The 27934-nt window shown below is 38.8% G+C and overlaps 1 protein-coding gene across 3 annotated transcripts; it reads left to right on the top strand.

Annotated features, from left to right (window-relative positions):
- Positions 1-232: 232 nt before the first annotated feature.
- Positions 233-27934, top strand: ckap5 (cytoskeleton associated protein 5). 3 transcript variants are annotated; one of them, XM_081356177.1, is made up of 45 exons: positions 233-306; positions 1542-1628; positions 3875-4068; positions 4878-5084; positions 5179-5350; positions 5508-5640; positions 6639-6739; positions 6821-6934; positions 7018-7122; positions 7268-7357; positions 7432-7596; positions 7696-7824; positions 8362-8511; positions 8594-8692; positions 8805-8915; positions 9020-9112; positions 9207-9392; positions 10695-10789; positions 10886-10943; positions 11162-11287; positions 13398-13537; positions 13663-13837; positions 13981-14094; positions 14244-14372; positions 15308-15502; positions 16139-16271; positions 16538-16635; positions 16913-16987; positions 17420-17545; positions 17653-17802; positions 17880-18083; positions 19041-19176; positions 19269-19462; positions 19854-20020; positions 21552-21725; positions 21838-21958; positions 22117-22296; positions 22495-22682; positions 22789-22864; positions 24479-24667; positions 24742-24879; positions 24963-25046; positions 25230-25389; positions 25478-25620; positions 26797-27934. In XM_081356177.1, exons 2-45 carry the CDS (start codon positions 1572-1574, stop codon positions 27010-27012), a joined length of 6090 nt encoding a protein of 2029 aa, XP_081212303.1. In that variant the 5' UTR covers positions 233-306; positions 1542-1571; the 3' UTR covers positions 27013-27934. The 3 variants fall into 3 exon arrangements, with proteins under 3 accessions (XP_081212303.1, XP_081212305.1, XP_081212304.1); XM_081356178.1 differs by lacking the exon at positions 233-306 and adding an exon at positions 318-471; XM_081356179.1 differs by lacking the exon at positions 16913-16987.

Below are 27934 nucleotides of genomic sequence, written 5' to 3'. Positions count from 1 at the left end.
TTTGTTTGTCGATGTCCCAAAGTTTGGTTCCCAAACCAAAAGTATATTCTACTGAAAACGTGATAAGACAATTGATTCTGTAATTGCATGCTCACTTCACTTTAACATTAAAACACCAAATATTCAATAAAACCACAAAATGCACTTTACAGCCTATAACAAATGAATTGGGCGTTTGAATGAAAACTAGGCGTCTCCTCCCTCTGTCTCTCCCCGCCCTCGGAGGCGTTTCAAAGCCCGGAGAGTAATGACCAAATATCGGTCCCAGCTGATGAAGATCGCCCTGTCTTCCCTCTCTAAAAGCAGGTAAATAAAACAGATATATGAAATTGTGATCGGAGATTATTACACTAAAGCCTTTTGAAGCGTCTTCGGCTTCATTATACGTTGCTGCGTTTTATTTGAGGGCCTCGGTTTTAGTGACGAACTGAATTATATCAAGCCGCTTTTATATCTGTGACAAACAATAGTGTGAGTCGGGGTTTTTATTTTAATGTCACATGTCAGGTTAGATATGATGATGAGGATAAATGTTGACATTTTAGTCGTTGTGGAAAGCTATGAAAATGGCGATATTTGTTTGAATCTCGTGATGGTTTAAGCTGTTGCAGGACTAACAGACAGTCAGTCAGGGCCGCGTATGTGCTAACAGCTAACCGGTATATTTAAATTTAGCCATATTTACACCCTGAAACTAAACAAACCATACACGGGAATTGTTTTATTAAGACGTGAGGATTACAAATGCAGTGTCCTGTTTGAATTAAGACCATATTTAAACGTCTTAATCTGCAAAATGATACGGGCCGAGCGACAGTGGTTGCGGGTCACTAACGGCTCTGCTGCACCCCGATAGTGTTTTCACATGTGATGCGCTGCAAACCACTCTAACGTTTTTAAATGCCTCACGCTTCTTTATTTGTAATTTTCTTGATTAATAAATAATTTAGACGGTTGACATTGCTCTAAACACTCATTGTTTGCTTTTATGATTGTTTTGGGCGGGCTGAATTGGCGGCGCTTTCTGCATGCACACGTTTCTTTGGCATAGCCTATGATCTTTTAAATTGTGTGTTCCTCACTTAAAGCCTGGGCTTTGTATTTAAGTATTTACAATTTAGGCTTCGATCGATATATGTAATATGAAACTAGGCTCTTCTGAGAGATGCATTAGTGGATGTTGCTCTGCTTTGGCTGCAGATCTGGGCGATGTGTGCATTTGCTGTGAAGTGAATCAAGGCATTTCTTCTGTCTGGCTGGAGATTTTTGTTGAAATGCATGTGGATATTGCAAAGTGCACTGGACTTTATTTACTGTGACAAGCTAGTCTAGTTTCCCATGCCATGTTAATTATATTTGTTCTTAATGCTTATGGTTGAGATGTTTGTTGCATGCGTCAGATGAGCTCAAACATGTCCATTTAATATTGAACCTGAAGTTCTTAAACTGTATCCTTATTTAGCACATGTTTTTTGTGTGTAAAAGTTCTGCTTTGTATGGATGGAGTGTGAGCAACCAAAGTTTCCCCTTCTTTTGTTTAGTTGAATAGATCAGACCGACAGAAAACAGCCATGGGGGATGACAGTGAATGGATGAAGTTACCCATCGACCAGAAATGTGAACACAAGGTGAGCGATCCAGGCTACTTTGAAATTTTGGCCCATCAAAAATCCCCTGACAGTGTTGGAAGACCAGCTTGTGTCCGAAGAACCAAACTGTCAGCACTTTGCTCGGCCTAATTGTTTAGAGATGAATGCATGCAAAGCAGTGAAATAAATGGGAACATTCTTTATGGAAATCTTATACCTTCATGCAATGAATCTCATTTACATTTAGGTTTGCAACTACTTAGCTAAATGTTTTAACCTAACTATATGTCTTTGTCAATAATTGAAAAGTGCAAAAAAAATAAGTGATATAATGTTTATACTCCAAACCACTGCTAAGATGTATTTAAATTTTGGACATTATAAACCCATTATTAAAAATGATTAACAAATAACTATGGATATTGGATAACTTTCCTGAGGTGATGGTGAATTGTGAATGTTATCTTAGGTCAGGGGTTCTCAAACTTTTTGTGTGTGTGGACCACTATTTGTAATCAAGAATTTTCGCGGACCACCTCATAATAAAATATGTCTCAGAGTCCTACCTGAATTAATCCGCACCTCTAAATAGGCTTACTAGCACTAAAACTATCATTGGTCATCATATCAGTACAACAGGCTTGTTAAAAGAAAGTTTACTGCACACAACGGCTGCCACATATATTTATTTATTTACTGAAGCGCCTGAGGGCATAATCAGGTTCATTTGAACAACAGGCTTATTTCCATAGCAATGGAGTATGAAATCTATACAAAAATAAGAACACTAGAATATAGTCAACATTTCAAAACCTTTGGCGATTTTAGGGGATTATTAATCTTCAGAGTTTTACAAGTCCTCAAAAAGTAGCCTACCTAGGCTTGAGTTTGTCCACTTAACAGCACATCCGCAAAACATTTCAGAAACGCGAAATCAAGAAACTAACTGGAAATTAAAATAATAACAGGCCTTATTCATTCCATTTAACATTTCGTTTCATATAAACTGCCTATATGCCACTGTGCGTTCATAGCGCGTCAAATTAAAAAAGGGATCATATTTCAAATTCGCGCCTAGTGATACGCTTGACCACTTTGTACCAATTCGCGCGTCAAGAGCGAAATTGACGCGTGTAAAAACAAAAGTTTGAAGCGAAATTTCGTCCGTTGTGAATGCACCATTAAAGGCTATGCGTGTGATGTGATAATGAGATTTGCCTCTGCCCTTTTCTCTTCAGAGAACCTGTTGCTGCCTATCCACCGAACCAATGTTGTGGTTCTAACGGCACTGAACTTGAATGTCACGGCAGAACACCACTAGGCTATTTTAGTAATCACACAATAACTTGACAATTTAATTAAAATGTTATATCAATATAGGCCTACATATTCTTTTTACTTTTTTTATGGGCAATACCTAGTAAAATGAAGGTAAAAAATATATATTATTTTATATTTTATTTTGCCTTTCCACGGACCACCTGCAGTACCCTCACGGACCACTAGTGGTCCGCGGACCACAGTTTGGGAATGGCTGTCTTAGGTGACGTTGTTTACATATGAGGTCTTCCCGCAGTTTAAACTGATTGGACGATTACACGAGACTTTTTCAGCCAGTTGCAAGGCATCTTTCAACATGCCTTTTTATGTTCATTCATTTTTTTTTTTCTTGCTGATACTTGTAGTTAAGGGGTGGGATGATCAGGGGTGAGAGTAGTGTGCAGCACTTTCGTTTGAAGCATCTACCCCTGTTTTCACAGACCAGGCTTAAGCCTAGTCCTAGACTAAAATGTTTTAACTGAAAGCAACTTGCACTGACATATCCTAAAACATGTCAGTGCCACTGCTTTGTCTTAAGATGCACACCACCACTAATGTTTTTTTCCTAAGGCACATTTATAAAAGCTTAACCCCTTAAATGCCCTACTTGAACTAAGGCCTAATCCTGGCTTAATCTAAGCTCTGTCTGTGAGACTGTGCCCTTGTTTTTGACAGATTAGTAAATTGATACATTGATTGGTCACATCTTTTGCTTGAGTTTTATGATAAAATTTCAGTTTAGTAGTTGGTGCTTTGTTTTATCAACCTGAGTTTTATGATTGTACTGCACATTGCGACAAATGATAAAGCATGTTGTGTTGTTGAGTTCATGTCGATTATAAATAATGGCTGTTAAACGTACGTCGGCCTCTAAGGAAAGTGGGTCAGTTGGTTACCTCAAGTCACGAGCTCATTTATTTTTTTATTTTTTTTGTCGTCATTATTAATCTTCTGGTTTCCCTTAGATTTGGAAAGCAAGATTAAATGGATACGAGGAAGCGTTGAAGCTCTTCCAGAGGATAGAAGACGAGAAGAGCCCTGAATGGGGCAAATACCTTGGACTTATCAAGAGATTCGTAACAGATTCCAATGCCGTAGCCCAACTCAAAGGACTGGAGGCAGCACTTGCTTATATCGAGAATGCACACGTGGCTGGAAAGTAAGTAGCTTTACTTTTATGGTGCTTTTTGGACAAAAAACAAGTCGCAACTGAAATCTTTGAACATGGCACTAAGTCACTAAGTTTTAAACGAGTTTCATGGACCGCAGATTTTGTTTTCTTGAACGTATGCTTTTCTCTCGGTCCCTGGGCAGCTCTTTATTTCCCTCTTATATGGGATAACATTTTGTAAGAACTTTGTTCACAACTGAGTTTTGGAACAAAGCAGAAATGTGATGCCTGGTGAAAGTCTATTTTTGGATCAAGGGAGAGTCATCAGGCAAAGTAGGAACGCAGCAGTAGCTATAGTCTTTAACCCATTTAGAAAACCATGGAAATATTATTTTCCTCAGTTGAGACATATTCCGATCTTCATGAGGATTACAGAAATTCCTTCTTTTTTTTTTTTTTCTTTTTTTTTTAACAAGCATCTAAGAAAAGGCCAACATTTTTGCTTCTTTCATTTCATCATCGCTTTTCATTAGGCCTACTGAGTTGGTGTCTTTATGACTGTCTGTCTAAAACCAGATGGAGTCACTTAGTCATTGCTAATGGTATGATAAACTCTTTCATAGAGTATTGATTGTTTAATTCAGTTTTGATAAAGGAGTGATGTGAAAACAAGTAACTTCCCTTCAATGATGTTTGTGTTTTGGTGATTTGTGCCACCAGAATGGTCTTCAAGTTGGTGCGCTAACAAGGATAATACTTGGCACAATTTGACGAATTTGCTGCTAAATTTTGATTTGTTGGGCTTAGTATCCATTATGTCTTAATGGGATCTAATGGAAATGAGTCTTATCTTGCAGGACAACAGGGGAAGTGGTTTCTGGAGTAGTCTGCAAAGTCTTCAACCAGCCCAAAGCGCGAGCCAAGGAACTGGGGAGTGATATCTGCCTCATGTACATAGAGATTGAGAAAGCAGAAGTGGTCCAGGATGAGCTGATCAAAGGACTGGATAACAAGAACCCCAAGATTGTTGTTTCTTGCCTTGAGACGCTAAGGAAGGCACTTTGGTGAGTAGGCAGTTTTTAAACCTGTTAACCATCACTGTACTTGCCGGCACTTATTCAGCACAAAAAAAACACTTGTTTATTTGTCCTTTTTCAGTGAATTTGGATCGAAGATCATAACGCTCAAGCCTGTAGTGAAAGTGTTGCCAAAACAGTTTGAGTCTCGAGAAAAGGCAGTTCGAGATGAGGCCAAATTGCTTGCGGTGGAGATCTATAGGTGGATCCGCGATGCTCTGCGAGCTCCTCTACAGAATATTAATTCCGTACAGGTGAAATGCAAAATTTTCACTTTAAAATATGCGTCTGTAGCAGCTTTTGTACTTGAACGTTCGTAGTTCTTTTGAAATTGGCATAGTTATTTTATTTGTATTATTCCGGCTTGTTAATGCAAGTTGTAATATTACTCATTTGACCCTTTTCTTTTAGTTGAAAGATTTGGAGGAAGAATGGGTGAAACTCCCAACTACAGCTCCTAAGCAGACCAGGTTCTTGCGCTCTCAACAGGACATGAAGGCCAAGTTTGAGCAGCAGCAAGCTGCAGGAGGAGATGAGGCGGACGGTGAGAATATAGCACTGTAGTCAATGGTTTATCCAGAGACAAGGCAGTAGTGAAAACTCAGCATTCAATTTAAACCCTATCATCAAGACAATGTGCATGTAAACGCACTCATTCTTAAACCGGTAATGCTTAAGCTGACAATGTGTGTGGTCCTGTAAATGCGTTAAACCATTTACCTTCATCACCGATTGACACAGCTAGATTTTTGCCAATTACCCTGATTTCAACCGGCATGTAAACGCCTTAACCTGCTTTCTGTCGGCTTATTATTGTGCGCATGTGTGATATGTGACAGGAAAGAGTCCTTGTACAGCAGATTTAAGCGCATCCAGCCACAGCGAGTGTTTTGCGCTAAAGGAGGGGAAATATTTTGCAAAGTCCGCCTTTTACTCGACCCAAGAAATATAAATGTTTTCTCATCTCGTGCAACCTAAGGACAAGTGGTACAGTTGTAGAAACTTCAAATGCGAGAGAATTAGTCTCGTTGACATTTTGAAATACTCTGGGGATTTTAATGAGATTTGCATGTAGATTGGGTTATTTCAATAAACTGATTTTTGATAGTTATCAGTGCATGTAAACATGCTTAATATTGATATTGTTTTTATAATTGTTCAGATTTGTTTTTCTAATTCAGTCTTTATAATTTACTGTATGCACCACCATTTTTGGATGTAATGAAATCAGATCTGTTTGTTCAGACCTTTTAGTCCGTATCTGACTGGTATATCTACATCAGTTGCCATAGTGAATTAATTGGTTGCTAGCACAAAGCCAAGAGCCATTCTTTAACAACAGGGTAGCTGTCAGGTTAGAATAGAAAGGACAAAGTACTAAAAATGTACTCTAGTTATAATATATAGTATTATAATGATACATAATACAAATGTATATAATATTTCATTTCATTTTAATATTATTACAATTTATTTAAATTCATTTTGGTTTTGACTTATAAATATGCCTTCATTAATATTCATTTTAATTTCTGGCCATAGGGGACAATGAGGAGACTGAAGTTGCTCAGGTGGACCCTTATGAGCTCTTGGAAGCCGTCGAGATCCTTTCAAAACTTCCTAAAGACTTCTACGAAAAAATCGTAAGTCAGAACAACAATGTAAATGTATTAATCATCGAGTTTCGCATCGATTTAATTTGTCATTTCACCTCCTTGTCACAGGAAGCAAAAAAATGGCAGGAGAGGAAGGAAGCGTTAGAGGCAGTGGAAACTTTGACTAAGAACCCAAAACTCGAGAATGGAGACTATGGGGACCTAGTCCGAGCATTAAAAAAGGTAGAAGTTCTAGTGAAATTCTGGGTAATGGGATCATCTCTGTGAGCAAGGTCATAACCACTTCCTTTTTTATTTTTATTTAGGTCATTGGGAAAGATGCCAATGTGATGCTAGTGGCCATGGCAGCCAAGTGCTTGGCTGCACTGGCAGCAGGACTGAGGAAGAAGTTTGGGACATATGCAGGTCTTGTAAGTGCTCTTCATAACTTAAATTGTCACACACCCTGTCACGATTCGTTTTGCCGTCTCTTTTGTCGAGGCGTTTAGCGTATACGGACTGCAGTTTCATTGGATGATTTTTTTTTCTTTTTTTTTTCCTCTGAATCTTTTCAAGGTGGTGCCAACTATCTTGGAGAAGTTCAAGGAGAAGAAACCTCAGGTGGTCCAGGCCTTGCAGGAGGCCATTGATGCAGTCTTCCTTACTGTGAGTATTCAAAACGCGTGGTGGCAAATGGCAGACGATAAATTGATTATTAACTCAGTATAACTGTATTGCAGACAACCTTGCAAAACATCAGTGAGGATGTTCTGTCAGTGATGGACAACAAGAACCCCTCCATCAAGCAACAGGCTTCACTGTTCCTCGCCAGAAGCTTCTGTCGCTGCACCCCAAGCACTTTGCCAAAAAGCGTTCTGAAGCCCTTCTGTGCAGCGTTCCTCAAGGTACAGATTCCTCTCCTGTCACTGCGTTAACTCTTTCTGAATGCCGGTAACTGCATTCTTGGTCTTGTTTAGTAAGCTGTCTCTCTTTTTTTGGTGCAGCAAGTGAATGATTCTGCTCCGGAGGTCAGAGATGCTGCTTTTGAGGCTTTAGGGACAGCCATGAAGGTGGTAGGGGAGAAAGCAGTCAACCCATTCTTAACTGATGTGGACAAACTCAAGTTGGACAAGGTTAGAACATGTTTTAGCTTTGCATTTAGGTTGAATTCTCAGTGATACACCAATATTAAATTCTGGTGGATGCCAACAACTGATAATTGTTTTCTTTACTTTCTATCAATTTCTATAGATTTCTATACTAGTTTTGTCTGAAATTTAAAATGGACCACACTTAAATACTACACTTAATTTAGAGTATGAAAAAATGGATATTCGTTTTGAAATTTGCTAAAGACTTTTTAAAGATTTGTGGAGAGTGGGTATATACAAAATGTTAAAATTGGGGAAATTGACATGCACATATCCAATATTAGCTGACTAAATTAATTAATCTAACTTTTTTTTTAAATAATAAAAAATATATTATTTATTGGGCATGTTTTTGTATCAACCTGTTACCCTCTAAACTTCCTGAAATTGCATAAAACAAGCCAATCGAGTAGCTTTCTTCCCCCGGTTTGGCACGCACTTGACAGTTGGTGAACGAACTGTGGGTGGAGCTAGTGCAGAAGTTCATGGCTCTTCCTTTCATGCTTTCTGCATAAATAGATAAAAGAATGTGCTGATAAAGTGGAGATTGTTGGCAAGAAAGGAAGTGGTGGTGGAGGAGAGAAGAAAGAGAAACCTGCTGCAAAAGCTCCTTCTGTTGAAGCACCTGCCAAACCATCCGGGCCTCCTAAGAAAGCTCCTCCAGCAAAGGTAACACTTTTTATTTTATCATTTTGTTATCTTTTTTTAAATGAGAGAAAAGATTTAAAACAGATTTTTGTTTCACAAACAGGCTGCAGGACCTCCCAAGAAGGGCAAACCTGCCTCTGCCCCAAGTGCGAAGTCCAAGAAAGGTCCAGATGCTAAGGAATTTGTCGAGACTGAGCTATCTGTATGTCTCCAATCTTGCATCGACACGTTAAATGTTTTCATTGAACTGATGGCTTGACCAAAAAATAATTGTTTTGCAAAATTGTCAAGTAATTGAATTTGTGTGTTGTCAGCCGGAAGTGTGTGAGGAGAAGGCGGCTGCTGTGCTCCCTGCCTCCTGTATGCAGCTGCTGGACAGCGGCAACTGGAAGGAGAGACTTGCCAGCATGGAGGAGTTTCAGAGGGTGACTTGTGGATTTTGTCCACTTTTTGTGCCATTTTAAGCTCTTTTGTAATGATTTCAACTTAAGGAACATGTATAAACTTAGCTTGATTGCATTCTGCTCAGGCTGTGGAGCAGATGGACAAATCTGAAATGCCATGCCAGGCTTTAGTCAGGATGCTGGCTAAGAAACCTGGATGGAAAGAGACCAACTTTCAGGTAGCCCTCTTTAGCATGTAAGGCGCTTTAGTTCTCAGGGTTTGGCATTCGATCAGGTGCTAGTTTTCAGTGTTTCAATGTTTTACTTCTGTAGGTGATGCAAATGAAGCTCCACGTTGTGGGTCTAATTGCACAAAAAGGATTGTTCTCCAAGACATCCGCTCTGGTGGTTCTGGATGGCCTGGTTGATAAGGTTGGTGACGTGAAGTGTGGAAGTAACGCTAAAGAGGCTCTCACTGCGATTGGGGAGGCCTGTTCTCTGCCGTGGATTGCTGAACAGGTTGGTGTTTGTGATATAGAATGACTTCTTTATTTATATTTTTTTAAACTAGCAGAAATGAGCAAATGATTCAATTTGACTACTTTTTGGAGTTTATTTTATAATATTACATGTTAAGTTATAAATATTATTCTTATTGTATTTTTATATTATAGTTAAGTAAACTAAACTATAGTTTAGTGCAGTAGTTAAACTTGTCTAACAATTGATTAAAGATTTTTTATTATTTATATTATAAATTATAGATGTCATGTATTTATTAATGATAATAATAATAGTGGTGCAACGGATCATCATTGATCCGTGATCCGTTCGGATCAATATCTTCGGTTCGGCACACACGTGATCCGCGGATTGATTTATGGGGGGAAAAAAAGCACTCAACATTTGCTTATATTTGTTGTTCATTTAAACCGTTATGAACCGCAGCGAGCGTGACACCTCATTCGCGCCGCAAGACCTCCAGACGCGCGTAAACGCGTATATTGACTTAACATTGAAATCACTCGCGCCAGACGCTCTATTCGCGTTTGGTGTGTGAACGCAGCATGGGTGAGGGCGAGAGAGAGAAAGAGTGCCTGCGAGTGAGTGAGCGAGAGTGAGGTCTGCGATCTTGGCCATTAGTTGATTTACTTGTTTTCGTGTAGGTAATACGTTGTCAAATATGTTTAAACTTAAACTACCTATACAAGTAGTTATGTCTCTTTGTATTAATGTGTCCTGTTATTGACAATGCGTCATTGACAAAATGCGCAACCAGATGTTCGAATAGTTCGAATATATGTGTTTTTTTAGAGGGAATATTCGAACGTCATTTTTGAGCAATTTTGACAGCCCTATATGACAGTGGAAACACATCAAGCATTGGTCCATGTTTAAAGGAAGGAGATATGCTTTTTTATGTTGCACTTTAAGTTGTTTTTCATTAATTATGTTAAAAAGAAGATATTATGCCTTGTGCACTTTAAGTTGATTTTATATATTTTAATTTAATAATTTAAGTGTTAATAAACAAAAACAAAAAGTTTTTTTTGCTGATCCGATCCGTGACTCTGATCCGAGAAAGGATCCGAACCGTGAGTTTTTTGACGATTTTTGCGTCATTGTAGGAGGAAGTGTAAGAGGTAAATAACGGATTTCTCCCGTATCAGGGGAAAATGAGAGAGTGTTGCACGACCATTCAATAGTATGACTGGGTTTCTAACAATGCAAAGCTTAATGCAAATGGGTGAAGTGTCCCTTTAATATTGTGACATTTTATACTAATATTTTTATTTATAATTGCTCTTTCTCAATTTTCAGGTTGTCTCTCTGGCTTTCGCTCAGAAGAATCCTAAAAACCAGGCAGAGACGTTGAACTGGTTGGCCAATGCCATGAAGGAGTTTGGATTTGCAGGGTAAGTGCTATATACTTGGGCTTTTCATTTTTTTTTTCTTCATGCAGTTAATCTTTTCCTCATTCCTAAATCTGAATCTTATTCCTCATAATCCAGAATAAATGTCAAGGCGTTCATCAACAATGTCAAAACTGCTCTGGGTGCCACAAATCCTGTGAGTCATGGTTTCAGTATACATAATCTTACTTTGTTGGGCCTTTTAAGTGGAATGACATGTTTAATGTTACTTCTATGTGCAACACTTGCTAATAGTGATTAATAAACAAGTTTCCTGGAATATTACAATATTAAGTTGTCCTTTTGTTCATAATGATCTTCAAATCCATTTGTCAGATGTAATTGTGTGTAATGAGCTGTTCATGTTAAATTCAGGCCGTGAGGACATCAGCAATCGCTCTTTTGGGAGTCATGTACCTGTACATGGGCGCTCCCCTGCGCATGTTTTTTGAAGATGAAAAACCAGCCCTCCTTCAACAAATAAATGCTGAGTTTGAGAAGGTAAATATGGCCTTTTGAAATGCAGTAATTGAAGTGACCCTTTCAAAGAGTTGACTTGACCATCAGTGGGTTTTAGCTCACATTTAAACTGCTTTATGGACACAATCAAGTGAACCACACCTGTTTATTCATTGTTCTATTTTGGCAATGTCAGTCTCTCCCTATCTAGCTTATGCCAAGTACCTTTATAGGGGTGTGTTTGTGTATTTTTACTGCTTCATTGTTTGTAATGCCTATGTTTGCACAAAACTGTAACACTGAGTTTATCAAAGCAGATAGTGTGAACATTAGATTGTGAAACAATTGATGTATTTGCAGCTAATTTTCCAAAAGCATTGATTCATTGAACATTGCAAAACAAAGAGTAAAGAAACAAGTAAAATTAAAGCTGCAAGCAGCATTTATCGGGGTTCAAGCAATTAAGGCCTTTAAGCATCAAAAGTTAAGTTTTATTTAGCAAGCATGTTACCACTGACATATTAGATGGAAAAGACCATTTACAGCCAATACAGGCAATGTACCATAGGAAATATATGGTTTTAAAGCTTTTTAACAGTTATAGCGCCACCTATGGTCCGATCTCCATAAAATTTTGCATGCTTGTTAATGTTATGTCACATATGCTCACCAATTTTTGTGAAGTTCTGAGTTTTTATTTAGGATTTATAGGCTTTTTAGTGTATTTTGCCACGCCCATTTTATAAATGACCCTATTAAAGCCATCCAAATGCAAGAGTTCAACTTTTTTTTGATAATTATTGATCTAGAGAGTCCAGAGAATTGTCCTAGACTGGTTTGGTTCCGATCGGGCAACTAGTACTAGTTCGCAAAAGTAGGTTTTTAACATGTTCGCAAATATTTAATGAACGGTTTGATTGACAGCAATGGTTCTTGAGGCAAAGTTGTTCAGTATGAGGAGATCTATCAAATGATTTGCATATTGTGTGGATGAGTGTAACACCACGTGATTACAGAGCCATAAAACTCGTTAGCGCCAACTAGTGGCCGATTTCTTTCAAAATTCTTACAGACCTCTAGGGCCAGGAGTTGAACATGCCCATAGAGTTTCGTTCCGATCGGCCTCCGTTAACCTTGTCTAATAGGTGCTCAAATTCATTGGCCGATGGGGGCCAAGTTTTTCGAAATACGCCAATGTCCTCATAGACATACATGGCACCTTGGACCAAGACACTGCATACCAATTTTCAAGTCAATCGGACTAACGGTCTGGTGGTCATAGCCCTTTTCATGTTTTTTTCATGTTATAGCGCCACCTAGTGTTCAGTCGTCACGAGTTTTTCACTGTGGCCCCAGATTGAACTCATGCACAGTTATAGCCATTTTAGTAAAATAGGTTCCTCCCACAACATTCATTTTGCGCCCCCTAGCGACCATGAATCGAAATTTCAACTTTTTTCGTTAATTATTGATCTTTAGACTCCAGAGAACATTTCTGCACTGGTTTGGTTCCGATTGGGCGAAAAACCTAGGACTAGTTCGCAAAAGTAGTTTTTTGACAAATCTCAAAATGGCAGAAAAATGTGCATACCGGAAATGAAATTGGAGATATACGTTTTGATCTTCAGGAGTCCAACTTTCCAATGATATAAGACACTTGAGTCTGCGACATACGGTCTAGGAGTTATGAGCAGTTTCACGCTTTTGGTCGCTATAGCGCCACCTATGGGCCAATCGGGGTCATAATCTCTTGAACCTCTCCTTGATTTTTGTACTACCATCTGGCCAAGTTTCAAGTCTCCAGCACTTAATGGTTTGGGCTGCACGATGCGTTTTACGGTGGAAGAAAAATAATAAAAATCAGGGCAATTACAATAGGGTTTCAGCACTTCATGCTTGAACCCCTAAAAAGAAATAAATGTAAATAAAAAGATTAAACAAAAGAAAAGTGAAATCTATTATAGTTTGTTTTATATTTAGCTTTTTCTGCTGCTGTCGTTCATTTTAAGACCACATATAATAAATGAAATGGGACTGATTTTCAATTCATGCTGACTTTTATAGAGCACTGTTGCTAATGTTTAAAATCCTTATTTATTTTAGTTTTTCTTGTTAAATCTGACTTTTCACCTTATCATGCTATCTTTCATAGATGCAGGGTCAGTCTCCTCCCGCCCCATTCCGTGGTGTCAAAAAAGCAGGAGCTGAAGAAGAGGGAGACGCGGCTGAAGAAGAAGAGGTGGACGGTGGACCCGGAGACATCATGGACCTGCTGCCCAGAACTGATATCAGGTCAGTGAGTGTGGCCGTGCTTAAACCTTTTCTTTTCAAATAATGGATCCATCAGGCATCTTTTGGATGCTAGTAGGAATAAAAAGGATCCGGTTAAGAGACTGATTGATTTTTCTCATTCGTAGTGATAAAATCACATATGACATGGTGTCAAAGATCAGTGATAAGAACTGGAAGGTCAGAAAGGAGGGCCTTGATGAGGTGGCGGCCATCATTTCTGAGGCCAAATTCATCCAGCCAAGCATCGGCGAGCTACCGATGGCACTGAAGGGCCGTCTCAATGACTCCAACAAACTACTGGTAACAAATTTCATTTTAAACTAATATCAGAAATGAAATATTTGAATCTTGAGCTTTTATCACATGTATTTATTTTTTTGTTGCCTATTGCCACTAGCATTGTATAAAAGGCATGGCTGTAATGTCATAAAATGTGTCCGTAGGTCCAGCAGACTCTCAATATTCTGCAACAAATAGCCACTGCCATGGGTCCATCACTCAAGCAGCACGTCAGGAACCTGGGAATTCCAGTCATTACAGTTCTTGGTGACAGCAAGGTATGAAACGCTGTATGCACTGATTGGGGGTCTGTTTGTTACACTTGTGGCGTGGAATCACACAAGCTTGTGCTACTTATCTGGCTGTTCAGATAACTATTTAATGCTCTAGTTTGAGGTTTCTAATTTGCTTGAAATTTGACTCTCAGGCTAACGTCCGTGCTGCTGCCATGACGACGCTGAACGCTTGGGTGGAGCAGACTGGAATGAAGGAGTGGCTTGAAGGAGAGGACCTATCAGAGGAGCTCAAGAAGGAAAACCCCTTCCTCAGACAGGAGGTACATCACTCACGATTAACCCCGTAAAGCCTGACATATGAAATATTTTCAGTCACACTTTTTTAAAATTATATGAAATTCTGATAGCTTATGTAAATCAGAGAGATATTAGAGGTTACTTGCATGAAATGCATTTAAATATCGTCACTATATCTTTTAATAATGATGAATAATGAATATTTTATTTATGCTTTATCAAATTTCTGTACTTTTTACTGTAAGGGAGCAAAACAATGCAATACAATGATTGAGGGATGTACAAATTAAATGTACAATATAAAAGTTATTCTTGCATGCATGTACTATGGCTGAAGGAGGATGGTTTTTATACTATAATTATATCAAAAGACCTTTTACTTGCTAAAAAAAAAAAAAAAAAAAGTATAAACTATCAATCAGATGACAAGTCATGTTGTAGATTGTTTTTCAAAGCTTTGGTCATGTTAATAGCATAGTTCACCCAAAAATGAAAATTGTCATTTACTCACCCTCAATTTGTTCCAAACCTGTTTGAGTTTCTTATGTTGAACACAAAAGAAGATAAGAATGTTGGTAATCAAACAGTTGACTGTAGCCATTGACTTCCATAGTAGAAAAAAAATACTATGGAAGTCAATGTGGACCAGTGCAAATGTCTGGTTTCCAACATTCTTTAAAATATGTTCTTCTGTGTTCAACAGAAGAAATTCATACAGGTTTGAAACAAAATGAGGATGAGTAAACTTTAATGTTTGGGTGAACTAGAGGCCTTATTTTGTGTATCGGATATAGGCTTTATAGGGCTAATTTCAGATCTGGGAAGTATTTGTTTGTTCTAACAAATGAATGGCATTAAAGCTAAGAGTCATGGTCAAAAAGCCACACGCAACTCTTTTTGAAATGTTATTTTTATTTGATCAATGATCGCAAGCTAAAATCCTGCTTAAATTCTATAGTTGTTGGGCTGGCTAGCTGAGAAGCTGCCCACCCTACGTACGGTGCCCTCAGACCTCATGCTGTGTCTGCCTAACCTGTACGCCTGTCTGGAGGACCGCAGCGGCGATGTGCGCAAGAAAGCTCAGGATGCTCTTCCCACCTTCATGATGCACCTGGGTTACGAGAAGATGGTCAAGGCTACCGGAAAACTGAAGGCAAGTGCGAGATGCCCTAACCTTGGAGCTGGGCGCAGCCATTACTCCAATCTTCAGTGTCACATGATCCTTCAGAAATCATTCTAATAATGTGACCCGTTCTGGCAAAATTAGTCTGAATGGGACAAATGAAAAATTTGGTCAAATTTGAGGTTTTCACAAAATTTAGTTCATTAAGCCCTCGTTTGGTGATCCCAATGCTCCAAATAGCAATTAAACATCTAGACGTATCTTTATTTGTATGTTTTCTGAGATGAGTACCTTTCCCTTTTTAAAACAAAATTAAGTTTTTCTCTGCTCGCTTCTCAACAACTTGCGCTTCCCGTCAGCCAGTTTGGAAGACGTTACAAAAACGATTCTGCTGCATAATATTTTTATGGAAACCATGTTCAAATAAAAGCTGATCTTTTGAACTTTCTATTCAGAGAATCCTGAATTTAAGTAATCTTTTGTGACATTATTTTACTGTCACTTTTGATCAATTTAATGTGTCCTTGATGAATAGAAGTGTTAAAAGATCTTAGTGACCCTAAATTAATGAATGATAATTTTATATGGTTAATAAGACCAGGATCAACCTTTGACCAGAGAAAAGCAGTTGTGTAACGTCACTCTTGCCCTCTCGTCTTTCTACAGCCGGCTTCAAAGGACCAGGTGGTTGGCATGCTGGAGAAGGCCAGGGCCTTGATGCCAGCCAAGCCTGCAGCTCCTGGCAAAGCTGCAGCTTCCAAACCCGCCTCCAGTGCTCCTGCTGCCAAACAAGCTTCAGGTTCACTCGTTTTCCCTTTGACCACAGCTAACATGACCACCTCTGCCTGGCTGGTTTGAGCTATTTTAAACAGGGGTGGGCAACTGGCCCTCAAGATCCACTTTCCTGCAGAAAGGACATTGGATCTCAAGGGCCAGATTTTCCCAGCCCTGCTTTTGAAGCATACTTGTGATGTAAAATCAGGAATTCTGAACATGTAAATTAGAAACTCAGATTTGAGACCTATTAAAGATGCAGGACTCAGCTTGAATGTCTTTATTTTACAGCTCCAGCCAGGAACCAAAGTCCCAGTGAAGACTTCAGTGAACCAGAACCCAAACCAGACACTAAGAAATCTAAACCAGCCGGCCCTGCAGCTAAAAAGGTGTGGCACATTTTAGTGTTTCTGTTTTGTCTGCTTTTGTAGGGAGTTGCTGCTCATGAACAATTTAAAACCTTGTCCAGTCTGTGATCTGAAACACCAGGTCCATAATACAGAAGGGACTGTTCATGGGAAGACAATGATCGTGTTTTTTGTTTTGTTTTTTTAACTCGGTTCAAATAAAGCCTCTTGAAAGTTTTCTAAAGTGTTAAGATGATTCGGGTTCTGTATTTTAGCATTTTAAATGTGTTGCTCTCTAAAGTGTCATTTTGTGCACTAGAGAGAGAGCATGGAGCTCAAGGTGAAAGGAGAGAAAGATAATTCTAAACAAAACAGGACACCTAGCAGTGAGAAGGTATTAGTATCTCCTATAGAGCACCAGTGGAGCTGGTGTGAGGTGGCACGTTTTGGTGGGGAAGCACTGCATGTAATGTAAACTGATTCACAACCTTCCCAACCCCCTCTATGCACACCTTGGCAATAGAATCGCCATTGGCTAGTACTTTTTTTTGTTTGTTTGTTTGTAAGTTTACTCTTGAACAGCAAAATGTGATTTTTTTTTTTTTTTTTTTTTCTTCTCAAACTTTAAATTTAACCATGCAGAAAAGTTTTCAAAATTACTTGAAATCTATTTTTAAACCGTTTAACCAATAGTATTAATTTGTCAAAATTCTTACTGTCGGTTAACGGCATTATGAGCATCCCTACTATAAAACCTGTCCACATGAAGTACCAGAACTTGAGACTTCGGTGGTTTAGTGTAACAACTGTTTTCCTGGTACTTTAGGGTGTTGTGGGTAAGAAACCTCCAGTTAAAGTTGGGGCTAAGGATGAGGAGGACAGATCTGGTCCCATCTTCATCCTCGTTCCCAATGCTAAAGAGCAGAGGATCAAGGAAGAGAAGGGGTTAAAGGTGAGCAGCTTTTGAACTGTCCTCGTGAACAACATTTGTCTGCAATATTGAGTAGCGCCGTTAGGCTCGTCTGTGTGTTTGGTTACCAAATCCCAACTCTTCTCTAGATTCTGAAGTGGAACTTCATGACTCCTCGTGACGAGTATGTGGAGCAGCTGAAGACTCAAATGTCGACATGTCTGCCCAAGTGGCTCCAAGATGAACTCTTCCACTTTGACTTTCAGCGCCATGTTAAGGCTATTGGAGTCATGATCGAGGTTAGTCATGTCGTAGCAATTGGCGAGTCTACAATTATATCAAATTGTGCTAGACTTATAACTTTTATATTTTTCAGCACATGGAGCCAGAGTGTGACGCTGTGATTAGCTGTCTGGACCTGGTGTTGAAGTGGTTTACCTTGCGGTTTTTTGACACCAACACCAGTGTGCTGATGAAAGTCCTGGAGTTCCTCAAGCTGCTCTTCACCATGCTGAGCAGGAAGAACTACCAGCTCAGCGACTACGAGGCCTCGTCCTTCATCCCCTACCTGATCCTCAAGGTGGGTCTTTATCCATTATCATTATCTTTGGACAGCGAAGACATCTAATTAGTTGAAACCGAGTGACAACCTTCCAGTCTCTCTCGTGAAGCCAATACAGAAGTGACTTAAACTGTAATTCATTGACTGGCTGCTAGAGACAGGCTCCAAAAGGGAGTCAATTCCATATAGCCCCATGTTAAAATGATTTGTCGAGTATCGAGAGAACAACCAGTGCTGATTTTCAGTTGTTTTCCTCTGTGAACATGCACTCAAGGATGTCTTACAATTTCGTCGCTTTTTGGAGTTAAAAAGATTTAAGATTTGAAAACATCTATAGATATAGAGGCAACACTCGTTCTGTGGTACCGTTGCTCTCACGGAACGGATACGAATATGCATATTTAACTTTTCAGTGTTAAATATAAAAGTACCGTCAAATGAAATCCTGCAGGTGTCTGTGCTTTCTCCGTCCATGCAATAAATGCACATCCTTGAATGAGCGTGGATTTCCAAAGTATTTATTTCAGGTAATATCTATGGTTTGACCCATTTGCCAAAATCAGAATTTAAAATGGACAGAATAAAGCTCTAGTCTCTACGAACTTGACGTGCGATGCCATGCTGACTGACATGTGACATGCACATGAATCACTCTCACACACGCTCAGATTAATATTTGAAGTTTCTGCATAAACACATCTCACTTTTAGCTATGTCTTTGAATTATTATTATTATTATTATTATAGTATTTCAAAGGGCAAAAACATTAACTTTATTTGCTCTATTGAACTATTGGCTTTGCATCAAGTCAGCTGTCACTTCAGCGTGAGGCCCTGTGCTGTGATGATACTGATTTTTTTTTTTTTTTTTTTTATATATATATATATATATATATATATATGTATTTTTTTATACTGTCTATGGTTGAAACGCAGCCTAACATTGTCCTTTTCGGTGTCCTGTCCTCTACGCAGGTCGGAGAATCAAAAGATGTGGTGCGCAAAGACGTCCGCGCTATTCTGACGATGCTGTGTAAAGTCTACGCAGCCAGTAAAGTCTTCCCCTTCCTTATGGATGGAACCAAATCAAAGAACTCCAAGCAGAGATCTGGTAAATGGTCATGGATTTGATTTCTCAAACATAAACATAAAACCATTTTACAGTAGAGTGTCTTCATGACTTTACTTTTATTTGTTCTTCAGAATGTCTTGAGGAGCTCGGATGCCTGATTGAGAACTTTGGTATGAATGTGTGCCAGCCGACTCCGGCCAAGGCTCTTAAAGAAATCGCCACTCACATCGGAGACCGTGACACTACGGTCCGCAATGCTGCTCTCAATACGGTCGTGGCTGTCTACAACACCTGTGGAGAGCAGGTCTTCAAACTCATCGGCAATGTAAGACACCAGTTACCCTCAGACAGTAATGAATAGTGGTCCATTTTTATATATATTAATATATTAATTAATTTAAAGAAACGCATGCATAACAATTGCTGAAATAAATTTTTAAATATTAAAATTAACTAAATTACAAATAAATTATTTGAAAATGATTTATATTAAAAGAGTTATGTTAAAGAGAATAAGAGCTCTGACCGTCTGGTACTAGCTTTCTCTGTGCTGTCAAAATAAAGGTCCTGTTTCTGGCACATCAGGGAAACCGATAAACATATTGGCCAATAAAAAAAAAAAAGCCAAATATCACCTTCGCCACCTATAATAAAAGTGAAAGGTTCATGTTGGATGTGATTTTGTGCTAAACTTTAATTGTTTTATCATCGTCAAGCTCTCCGAGAAGGAAATGAGCATGCTTGAGGAAAGAATCAAGCGTTCGGCCAAGAAGACGCCCGCGCCCTCAACCAAACAGGAGCGACCCCAGAGAGAGCAACCCACCAATCCTAATGCAACCTTCCTCCGCAAGCCTGCTCAAGAGGAAGTGCCCAACAAGCTCAAGTATGTACCATCAGGTCTTCGTACTTTATCAAGTCATGCACTCTTAAAATGATCATTTGAAATGCAAGGGTATTATATGGGCAAGTTTGCTAAAATGGGAAATCTTGACCCATGTGTAATACTTTCTATGATCTAATTCTGTCTCAGTCTCATTCTTTCCTCTTGTGTCATTGCATGTAGTTTCTTAATCCTGAGCCTTTCTCCTCTTCTCTTACTATTCCTTTCTTTTCCTCGCTGCCCTCCATGGACAGAATAATGTATCGCACTTACAGGATGTAAGTACTGCCGTAATGTTGTAGCCACTGCTCACAAGGCATCTGACATCCTGGAGGTCTAGAGATCACCAAAAAAAACTGGACTGAAATATAAGGGATATTATTAGATTATACGGTTAATTTGATATTTGTGATTTTAAAATTGTTTAATGTAAGGAGTAAAATGCAGTACAAATAATTTTAAAGCTACACTGTGTAGTATTTTAAGTTGATTTTTAGCAAAAAACACTGTTCTTTCAAAATTATACCTTCTCATTAATGTGTAATCACTTCAACCAACTAATCAAGTATTCTCGTAAGTGTATAATCTGCAATTTAGAATACATACGAGCAACTCGCTCGAATGGCGGAAGTCATGTTGCGCATCCATCTTGAAAATACATTAGACAAAGAGGGACGTACCTGGAAATTCAAGTGTCGCCTTTCGCGTTTACACACGCAGTGGCACCGTGACGAATGTGAGGGGGATATTACTCGTGACTACCGGCAGATTTGAAATAATACGGCCACCGTAGGAGTTAAAATGCTCTCAGAATGGGAGGGGCTAGAAAGTAATATTCAGTTGGTAGTCATATACAATTTCACCGCTAGATGGGAGAAAATCCTACACAGTGTAGCTTTAAAGCAAAGCACGTTTTCACAGTGATTCATAAAATGAATAATAATAATAATGCACTATATAATTGTGAAATACTATATTTATGCACCAATATACTAGTGAAATATATTTAGTTTGGTAAAAAAAAAGAAGGAAAATCTCATGCTCGCATGGCTGCTTTTTATTTAATATAAAACATTTTAAATTGTAATATTACAATTTTTACTAATTGTTTTCTATTTTAAAATGTGATTTATTCCTGTGACGCACAGCTGAATTTTCAGCAACCATTAATATTAAGATCCCGATTTGCTGCTCAAGAAACATTTCATGTTATCAATGTTGAAAACGGTTGTGCTGCTTTTTTCACGATTCTTTGCAGAAATACTTTTGATTTGAACTTTCTATTCAATGTAAACATGCATATACTTATGAAATGTTTAATCCAAACTTGAGCGAGGGCACAAAGAATCACTGAACCAGTTTTAAATCGTTTAATTGAAACCCAGTTTGAACTTTACAAAGGGATCAAACAAACAAAAAATCATTGTAAGTGGATATACGCTTTAATACTTTTTTGCTGCCTGGTATTGAATCGGGATTTGGGGGATAATTAAAAAAGTGCAGCAGAAGTGACGTTTTCCTCCGTTTTCAACAGTCAAGCTCGGGCACAGAACGCTCACTTGGAGCAGTCGTCTCCATCCATCCCTAAAGAGTTTCAGCTGGATCTGGACGTGTTCGAGAACAACCACACATGTGCCAGTGATATCCCTGACCTGGTGCAGCACAAACTGGATGAAGTCCTGGAGCCAGTCATGATTCCTGAGCGCAAGTAAGAGTTGGACTCAAAACAAGACCTCTTTTGTGCTAGTTAAATGCCTTCTGAAATGCAGTGGTGAATCACTCTTGTTAAATGGTTTAAATCCTATTTTTGGTGTTTTCAGGATTCGTCCGGTCTCTCCTCATTTCGACGACATTCACAATAGTACTGCCTCCACCATCAACTTCGTCATCTCACAGGTGGCCAGTGGGGACATTAACACTAGTATCCAGGCCTTGGCACAGGTGGGTGTCCTGCTTCAATGTTTTAGATATCCCACATTCATGTTCATAGAATTGATATGCTTTTAGTTACACTGTTATAGCCTGGGACAATGTTTCTAGAATGAAGGGATTTTGGCCAAATGAATATGCGTAAGACATTTCCCTGTGACATCCTGCAGATTGATGAGGTCTTGAGACAGGCGGACAAAGCGGAAGCCATGTCTGGACACATTGACCAGTTCCTCATCGCCACCTTCATGCAGCTGCGGCTCATTTACAACACGCACATGGCCGACGATCGTCTGGACAAAAAGGACATCTTCAAACTCTACAGCTGCATCATCGGAAACATGCTCTCTGTGAGTGCTGCTTTACTTTTAGTTTGGGAAGAGAAATTCTGCATAGAGGAATTTCTGAACACCTCGTGTTGTATTGCCGGAAACAATCAGCTTTTGTTTGCAGAAAATCATTTCCGCATTAAAATGCATTGAGTGTCTGCAAAGCGAACAGAAGTCATTGTTCATCGGCGTGCTGAGTCACTGTGCGTCTGTTTCCAGCTGTTCTCGATGGAGAGTCTAGCACGGGAAGCCTCCATGGGCGTCCTGAAGGACCTGATGCATGGTCTGATCACGCTGATGTTGGACTCCAGAGTGGAGGACATCGAGGACGGACAACAGCTCATTCGCTCCGTCAATCTGCTTGTGGTTCGGGTGCTGGAGAAATCCGACCAGACCAACATTTTAAGGTTAGCAGTGCAGCTCTGCTGGGAACCTTCAGTGTTTTTACAGCATAGTACACAAAACAGACTGTAATCGATGGTTGTAGATTAAAGGTCATTGTTTTCTTTCCAGTGCTTTGCTGGTGCTGCTGCAGGACAGTCTTATCAGCACCGCAGGCTCCCCCATGTTCTCCGAACTTGTCATGAAGGTATAACTATCACTTTGTTTGTGCATCTGTGTATATTGAGTCATATTGTAAGCAGAACACTAAACTTTTACCCCCTAAATACTTCACTTTCCACGCTTCAGTCAAATCACGATGACTAAAATGATTTAAAGGGGGGGTGAAATGCTCATTTTCACTCAAATCTCCTGTTAATCTTGAGTACCTATAGAGTAATATTGCATCCTTCATATCTCCAAAAAGTCTTGTTTTATTATATTTTTAATTGAAAGATTGGCTGTACCGAGTCTTTCCGGAAAAAAACGAGCGGCTGGGGGCGGGCCGTGTGGGCGAAGCTTAGCTGTGCTAACGCGCCGAGCTAACAACAACACACAGAGACATTTGTTCAACAGTTTTACTCACCGTTCCAACGCACGACCGCGAACCTTTATCATTGTGACTGCTCTATCCTTAAGCATTAGACGATCTGCAAATCCATCGATCTGGGCTTTGTTTATAAAACAATCATCGTCGAAATGCAGCGAACAACAGTCTTACACAACTCCGTTTATGCTCAGGAAAACAAACTCCATCCACTGGTCCCTTAATGCTGTTTTTGTTGGTAATTTCTGCAGGGTTGACTTCCCCTGGCAACCAAAAACACACTTCTTTGGAAACATTTCGCTCTCTCGCTCTGCTCAGTGAATGTCTCTGTCTGGTGTACGGGCGCGCGCGCGTCTTTCCGGGGGAAGTGCCCTTAAGAACCATATAAGGAAATTCCGCCCTCTCTTACTTCAGACAGAGCCATACTCGAAAAAAACTTTCCGAAACTTGTGACAAACCGGAAGGGCAATTTTTGGAACAAAAATACTCCTTCAAACGTACAACTTAACTTTTGAAACTTTGACCATGTTTAACATGGGAATCCAACTCTTTAACAGTGTAAAAAACTCAGTATGCATGAAACAGTAATTCACCCCCCCTTTAATTAGCCATTACTTTTTGTAGAATTTTACTACACACCCAGAAGTCATGTCAATTAAGTGGGAAATATTTAGGAGGGACCTTAATTTTATCTTGTTTTCTTTTTTTAAATTGAATCATTAAAAGAAATTGGTTCAGTATGCTTGATTCCACTCACACACCCAGACAGGTCATTTCAGAGGTAGAGAAAATAACATTTAAACATGGATGCATGATGTCATTTTATTTAATTGCACTTTTCTTACTAGTAAAAACCATTACCATAATTTTTAAACTCATAGTTGCACCTTTATGAATGCTCCCAGTTGGATTCTGTGACATGTAAAAACAAAATTGGCATCAGCCTGAACAGTTAAAAATAGTTACTTCAACACACATTTCATCTGCCTTTTTATTAGCTGATAGGCTTTTGTTTTTAGACGTTAAAAAACACCAATTCACTTCTATATTCATCCACAAAATAGGCAGCACTTATTATTTCTGAGTCTCCAAGTCTGTTATTGTAAACGAACGTTATTATAAAGTCATTTTAAATAAATCAAGGTTCCCACGGGTCTTTGTGAATCTGTTGTATACATAATGCTAAAATATACTACATGCATAATACAAAAATGTTTTGGTATATAAAAAAAGTTTTGCTTTCATATGTTCTTCAAACATGACCTTTCTCTGCAGTGTCTATGGAGAATGATCCGTTTCCTGCCTCAGACCATCAACAGTATTAATCTGGACCGCATCCTGCTGGACGTGCACAACTTCATGAAGGTTTTCCCCAAAGAGAAGCTCAAACAGCTCAAGAGTGACGTTCCCCACCGGACGCTGAAGACACTGCTGCACACGCTCTGCAGGCTCACCGGATCCAAGGTACGCTTGAGACGCTGGAAGTTCTCAATGAAACTTTGCTTTTGCTGAAAGTGATCCGTCAATGTCTCTCTCAGATATTAGATCACATGTCCATGATTGAGAACCGCAATGAGTCGGAACTGGAGGCGCACCTGAGGCGGGTGGTCAAGCATTCTGTAAACCTGTCGGGACTCAAGTCTGACAAGAACACAGAGAAGGGCGCCCTCAGATCGGTACGAGTCTCAACTGAAACATTCATCTCATGAAAATTTCAGTGGTTCATCTGGTTTCTTCAACTGTGTTTCAATTTGAATAGGATGACAAAGTGATCAAGGCCAAAGTGAGTGACATCCTGTCGGAGATCTTTAAAAAGATTGGCTCCAAGGAGAACACTAAAGAGGTAACACTGCAGCTTGGGAAAAAATGTTGAGGGAAATAATAGGGTTGAGCATTGGCATGTACTGTATATCCAAATTAATCTATATCGAATGGTGAAATGTCAATGCCCAGCCCTAGGAAATAACCAGAATCATTTGCCACGGTCTACTTGATGCGTTATTCAAACGAGCATGTTGTTTGTCAGGGTCTGACGGAGCTGTACGAATATAAGCAGAAGTACTCGGACGCAGACCTCGAGCCCTTCTTGAGGAACACGTCCCAGTTCTTCCAGAGCTACGTGGAGCGAGGACTTCGCATGATCGAGTCCGAGCGTGAAGGAAAGGGCCGAATCCAGACTTCCACAGGTGAATCACACCAACCTTTACGAAACCTCTTGAAGTTTTGTTGTTGTCATAGGCTCCGCCTCTCACTGATGTGTGTGTTGTCTCTCAGTCATCCCTCAGCACAGCACAGACTCGTATCTGCCGAGCTCCAGCACTGTGTCCATCAGCAGTAACGGAGAAGATCTGAACGCCGCCGCTTACTACGAGAGACTGAAGATCTTACGACAGCGCCGCGGCCTTGAGAACTCAACGGTTTGTCTCTTGTTAACTTGAGTCAATAACTGTAGTCAACAGTGTCTCGACTTATTTCATCGTCATATTGCTACAGTCTTTAGGTAATGAAACTGATAGTATATGCAAATGAGCTGATTTATGTGAATCCAGCACGAAGTTAAAACATTTTTTTACTTGTGGCACCCAGCTTTAGATTCTATTTTGAAAGCATTCTTTAATGACTAATTTATCAGTAAAACAGTATTATTCTTTTATTACTTGATAATAAGACTTAATACTTAATTTTATGATTCATTGTAATGTGTTTTAATAAAAAATAATTATCAATTACAGTGAATCTAAAAATATTGATAATTTATGCATTAATTCTTTAACAATTATAGGATTTATATAAGTCGTTTTAATAGCTAACAATTAATGTAAATCAAATATTTTTTATCGTTGATGACTATTTGACATTATTTTAAATTCAAAAATTTAGTTAAGAATTTAATTTAGTTGTTGAGTTAAAGTACCATAATACATTAAATTAAAAAAAATTTTGTTCTTGTTAATATTTGCTTTAATTATTGGTGAGAAATATTAGTCAGTTGTTGCACGATTATTTTTATTATTATTAATTACTAAGTCCTAAAACTTGGTAAGGCATTGTTAATGCATTAAATTTAGATTAATTTAATTTATTATTAATTAATAAAATAAAAACTGTCTAATGTTACAATTACAGAAAATCAATCTTTTTTTTCAATCAATTTATTAACAATACCTTACACATTTTAGAACATATTCATATTTTTATTAATTATAAGTCCAAAAAGTATTATTAAATATCAGTGAGTATAAAAATGATTTAGATTTTCGGTAATTGTCTGTTGTTAACCAATTACAGTAGATCAGAAGTGTTTTTCTTATTGATAATGTTTGATGAATTAACTACTTTTTAATAGATTTTTAATTAGTAGTAATAGTAATATTTCAATATACGGGCAATTCCACGCAAAACTGTCACATCCATAACGCCAACTCAATACCATGGCATTGAGTTGGCGTTATGGATGTGACAGTTTTGCGTGGAATTGCCCATACAGTTAATACAATATTTGACGTATTGTTACTTTAACAACTAAGCTTTACGAACACAATTATTTTCAACTCGCTTTTATATGTTGTAAATAAACGGGTGTTCTCCTGCAGCCGGAGGAAGAGCGACCTCCTCTCAGCTCCCTGAGACCATCGGTGGCTTCCTCCACAGACATGCTCCACAGCAAACTGTCCCAGCTGAAGGAGTCCCGTGAGCACTTCCAGCAGGAGCAGTCCCACTCTCACAGCCCCACCCGCTCGTCCTCCCCCGCCTCCAACCTGGACGACCTCAAAAAGAGGCTGGAGAGGATAAAGAGCAACCGGCAGTAGACCAGCCAGACCAGTCTTCATTTTACGCTAACGCACTAGATAGTCAGCCGACTCCCCCTAAACTCCATCCCAACGTCTTTCAGGGTAAACGTGTGCATAGATTACGGTTATGCCAAATAGGATGAAAAATAAATAACTCGGTCTGTCTACATTGTATAATATTAAGTAAACATTTTCTGTATGTTAGTATTGTGCACAGTTGTTTTTGTACATATGTCGGCTAACCTTACCAGGCTTTTACGTGTCATTTAGGGTTTTCAGTGTACAGCTTTCTTGTGCAGAATGCTGTAATGTGTAACTGAAGCTTTTTTTGGTTTTTTAAGACATTTTAGAGAAATCTAAATTAATGTCGCTTTCACTTGGTCTCAACTCCTATCCGTTCAACTCTGTTTGCCATTTTTGCTGTTCTCTCTCTCTCTCTATGCGTCTGAAGCTCTCAACTTTTGAAGGATTGATTCCTTTCTTTTAAGGAGCATGGCATGAAGTACTGGATCTTTCTTTTTATGTAAATAAAGTTTGCATTACTAAAGGCTGTTAATTCGGTTTTTCTTTGAATAATATTCCCAACATTTTGCACTTAGTAGAATGTTGGTAATTGATGCATTGTTTTTTTTTATCCAACTGGGATTAGTGTTGAAGTGTTGCTATTACGTTTAAGTGTATAATCTATAGTGAAAATGGCAATAAAGATTTTTTTTATATAATTTAACAAACTATACAATGATTTTCTTCTGAATTTTTTCTTCAAAGGACTATGTAGGGCTATGCAATGCACAATACTATTAAAATATAGATTTATGTAAAGCAGTCTATATTGAATAGTATTTTATTGCACAGCCCTAAAAGATTGGAAAAAAAATCATTCAGCAAGAGTGCATTAAAATGATCAATAGCGACAGTAAAGACATTCACATTGTTACAT

The sequence above is a fragment of the Scardinius erythrophthalmus genome (genome assembly GCF_964197995.2).
Source record: "Scardinius erythrophthalmus genome assembly, chromosome: 24".
Classification (NCBI taxonomy): domain Eukaryota; kingdom Metazoa; phylum Chordata; class Actinopteri; order Cypriniformes; family Leuciscidae; genus Scardinius; species Scardinius erythrophthalmus.
Note: the sequence above shows the minus strand (reverse complement) of the source record. Positions and strands in the feature narration are given on the sequence as shown.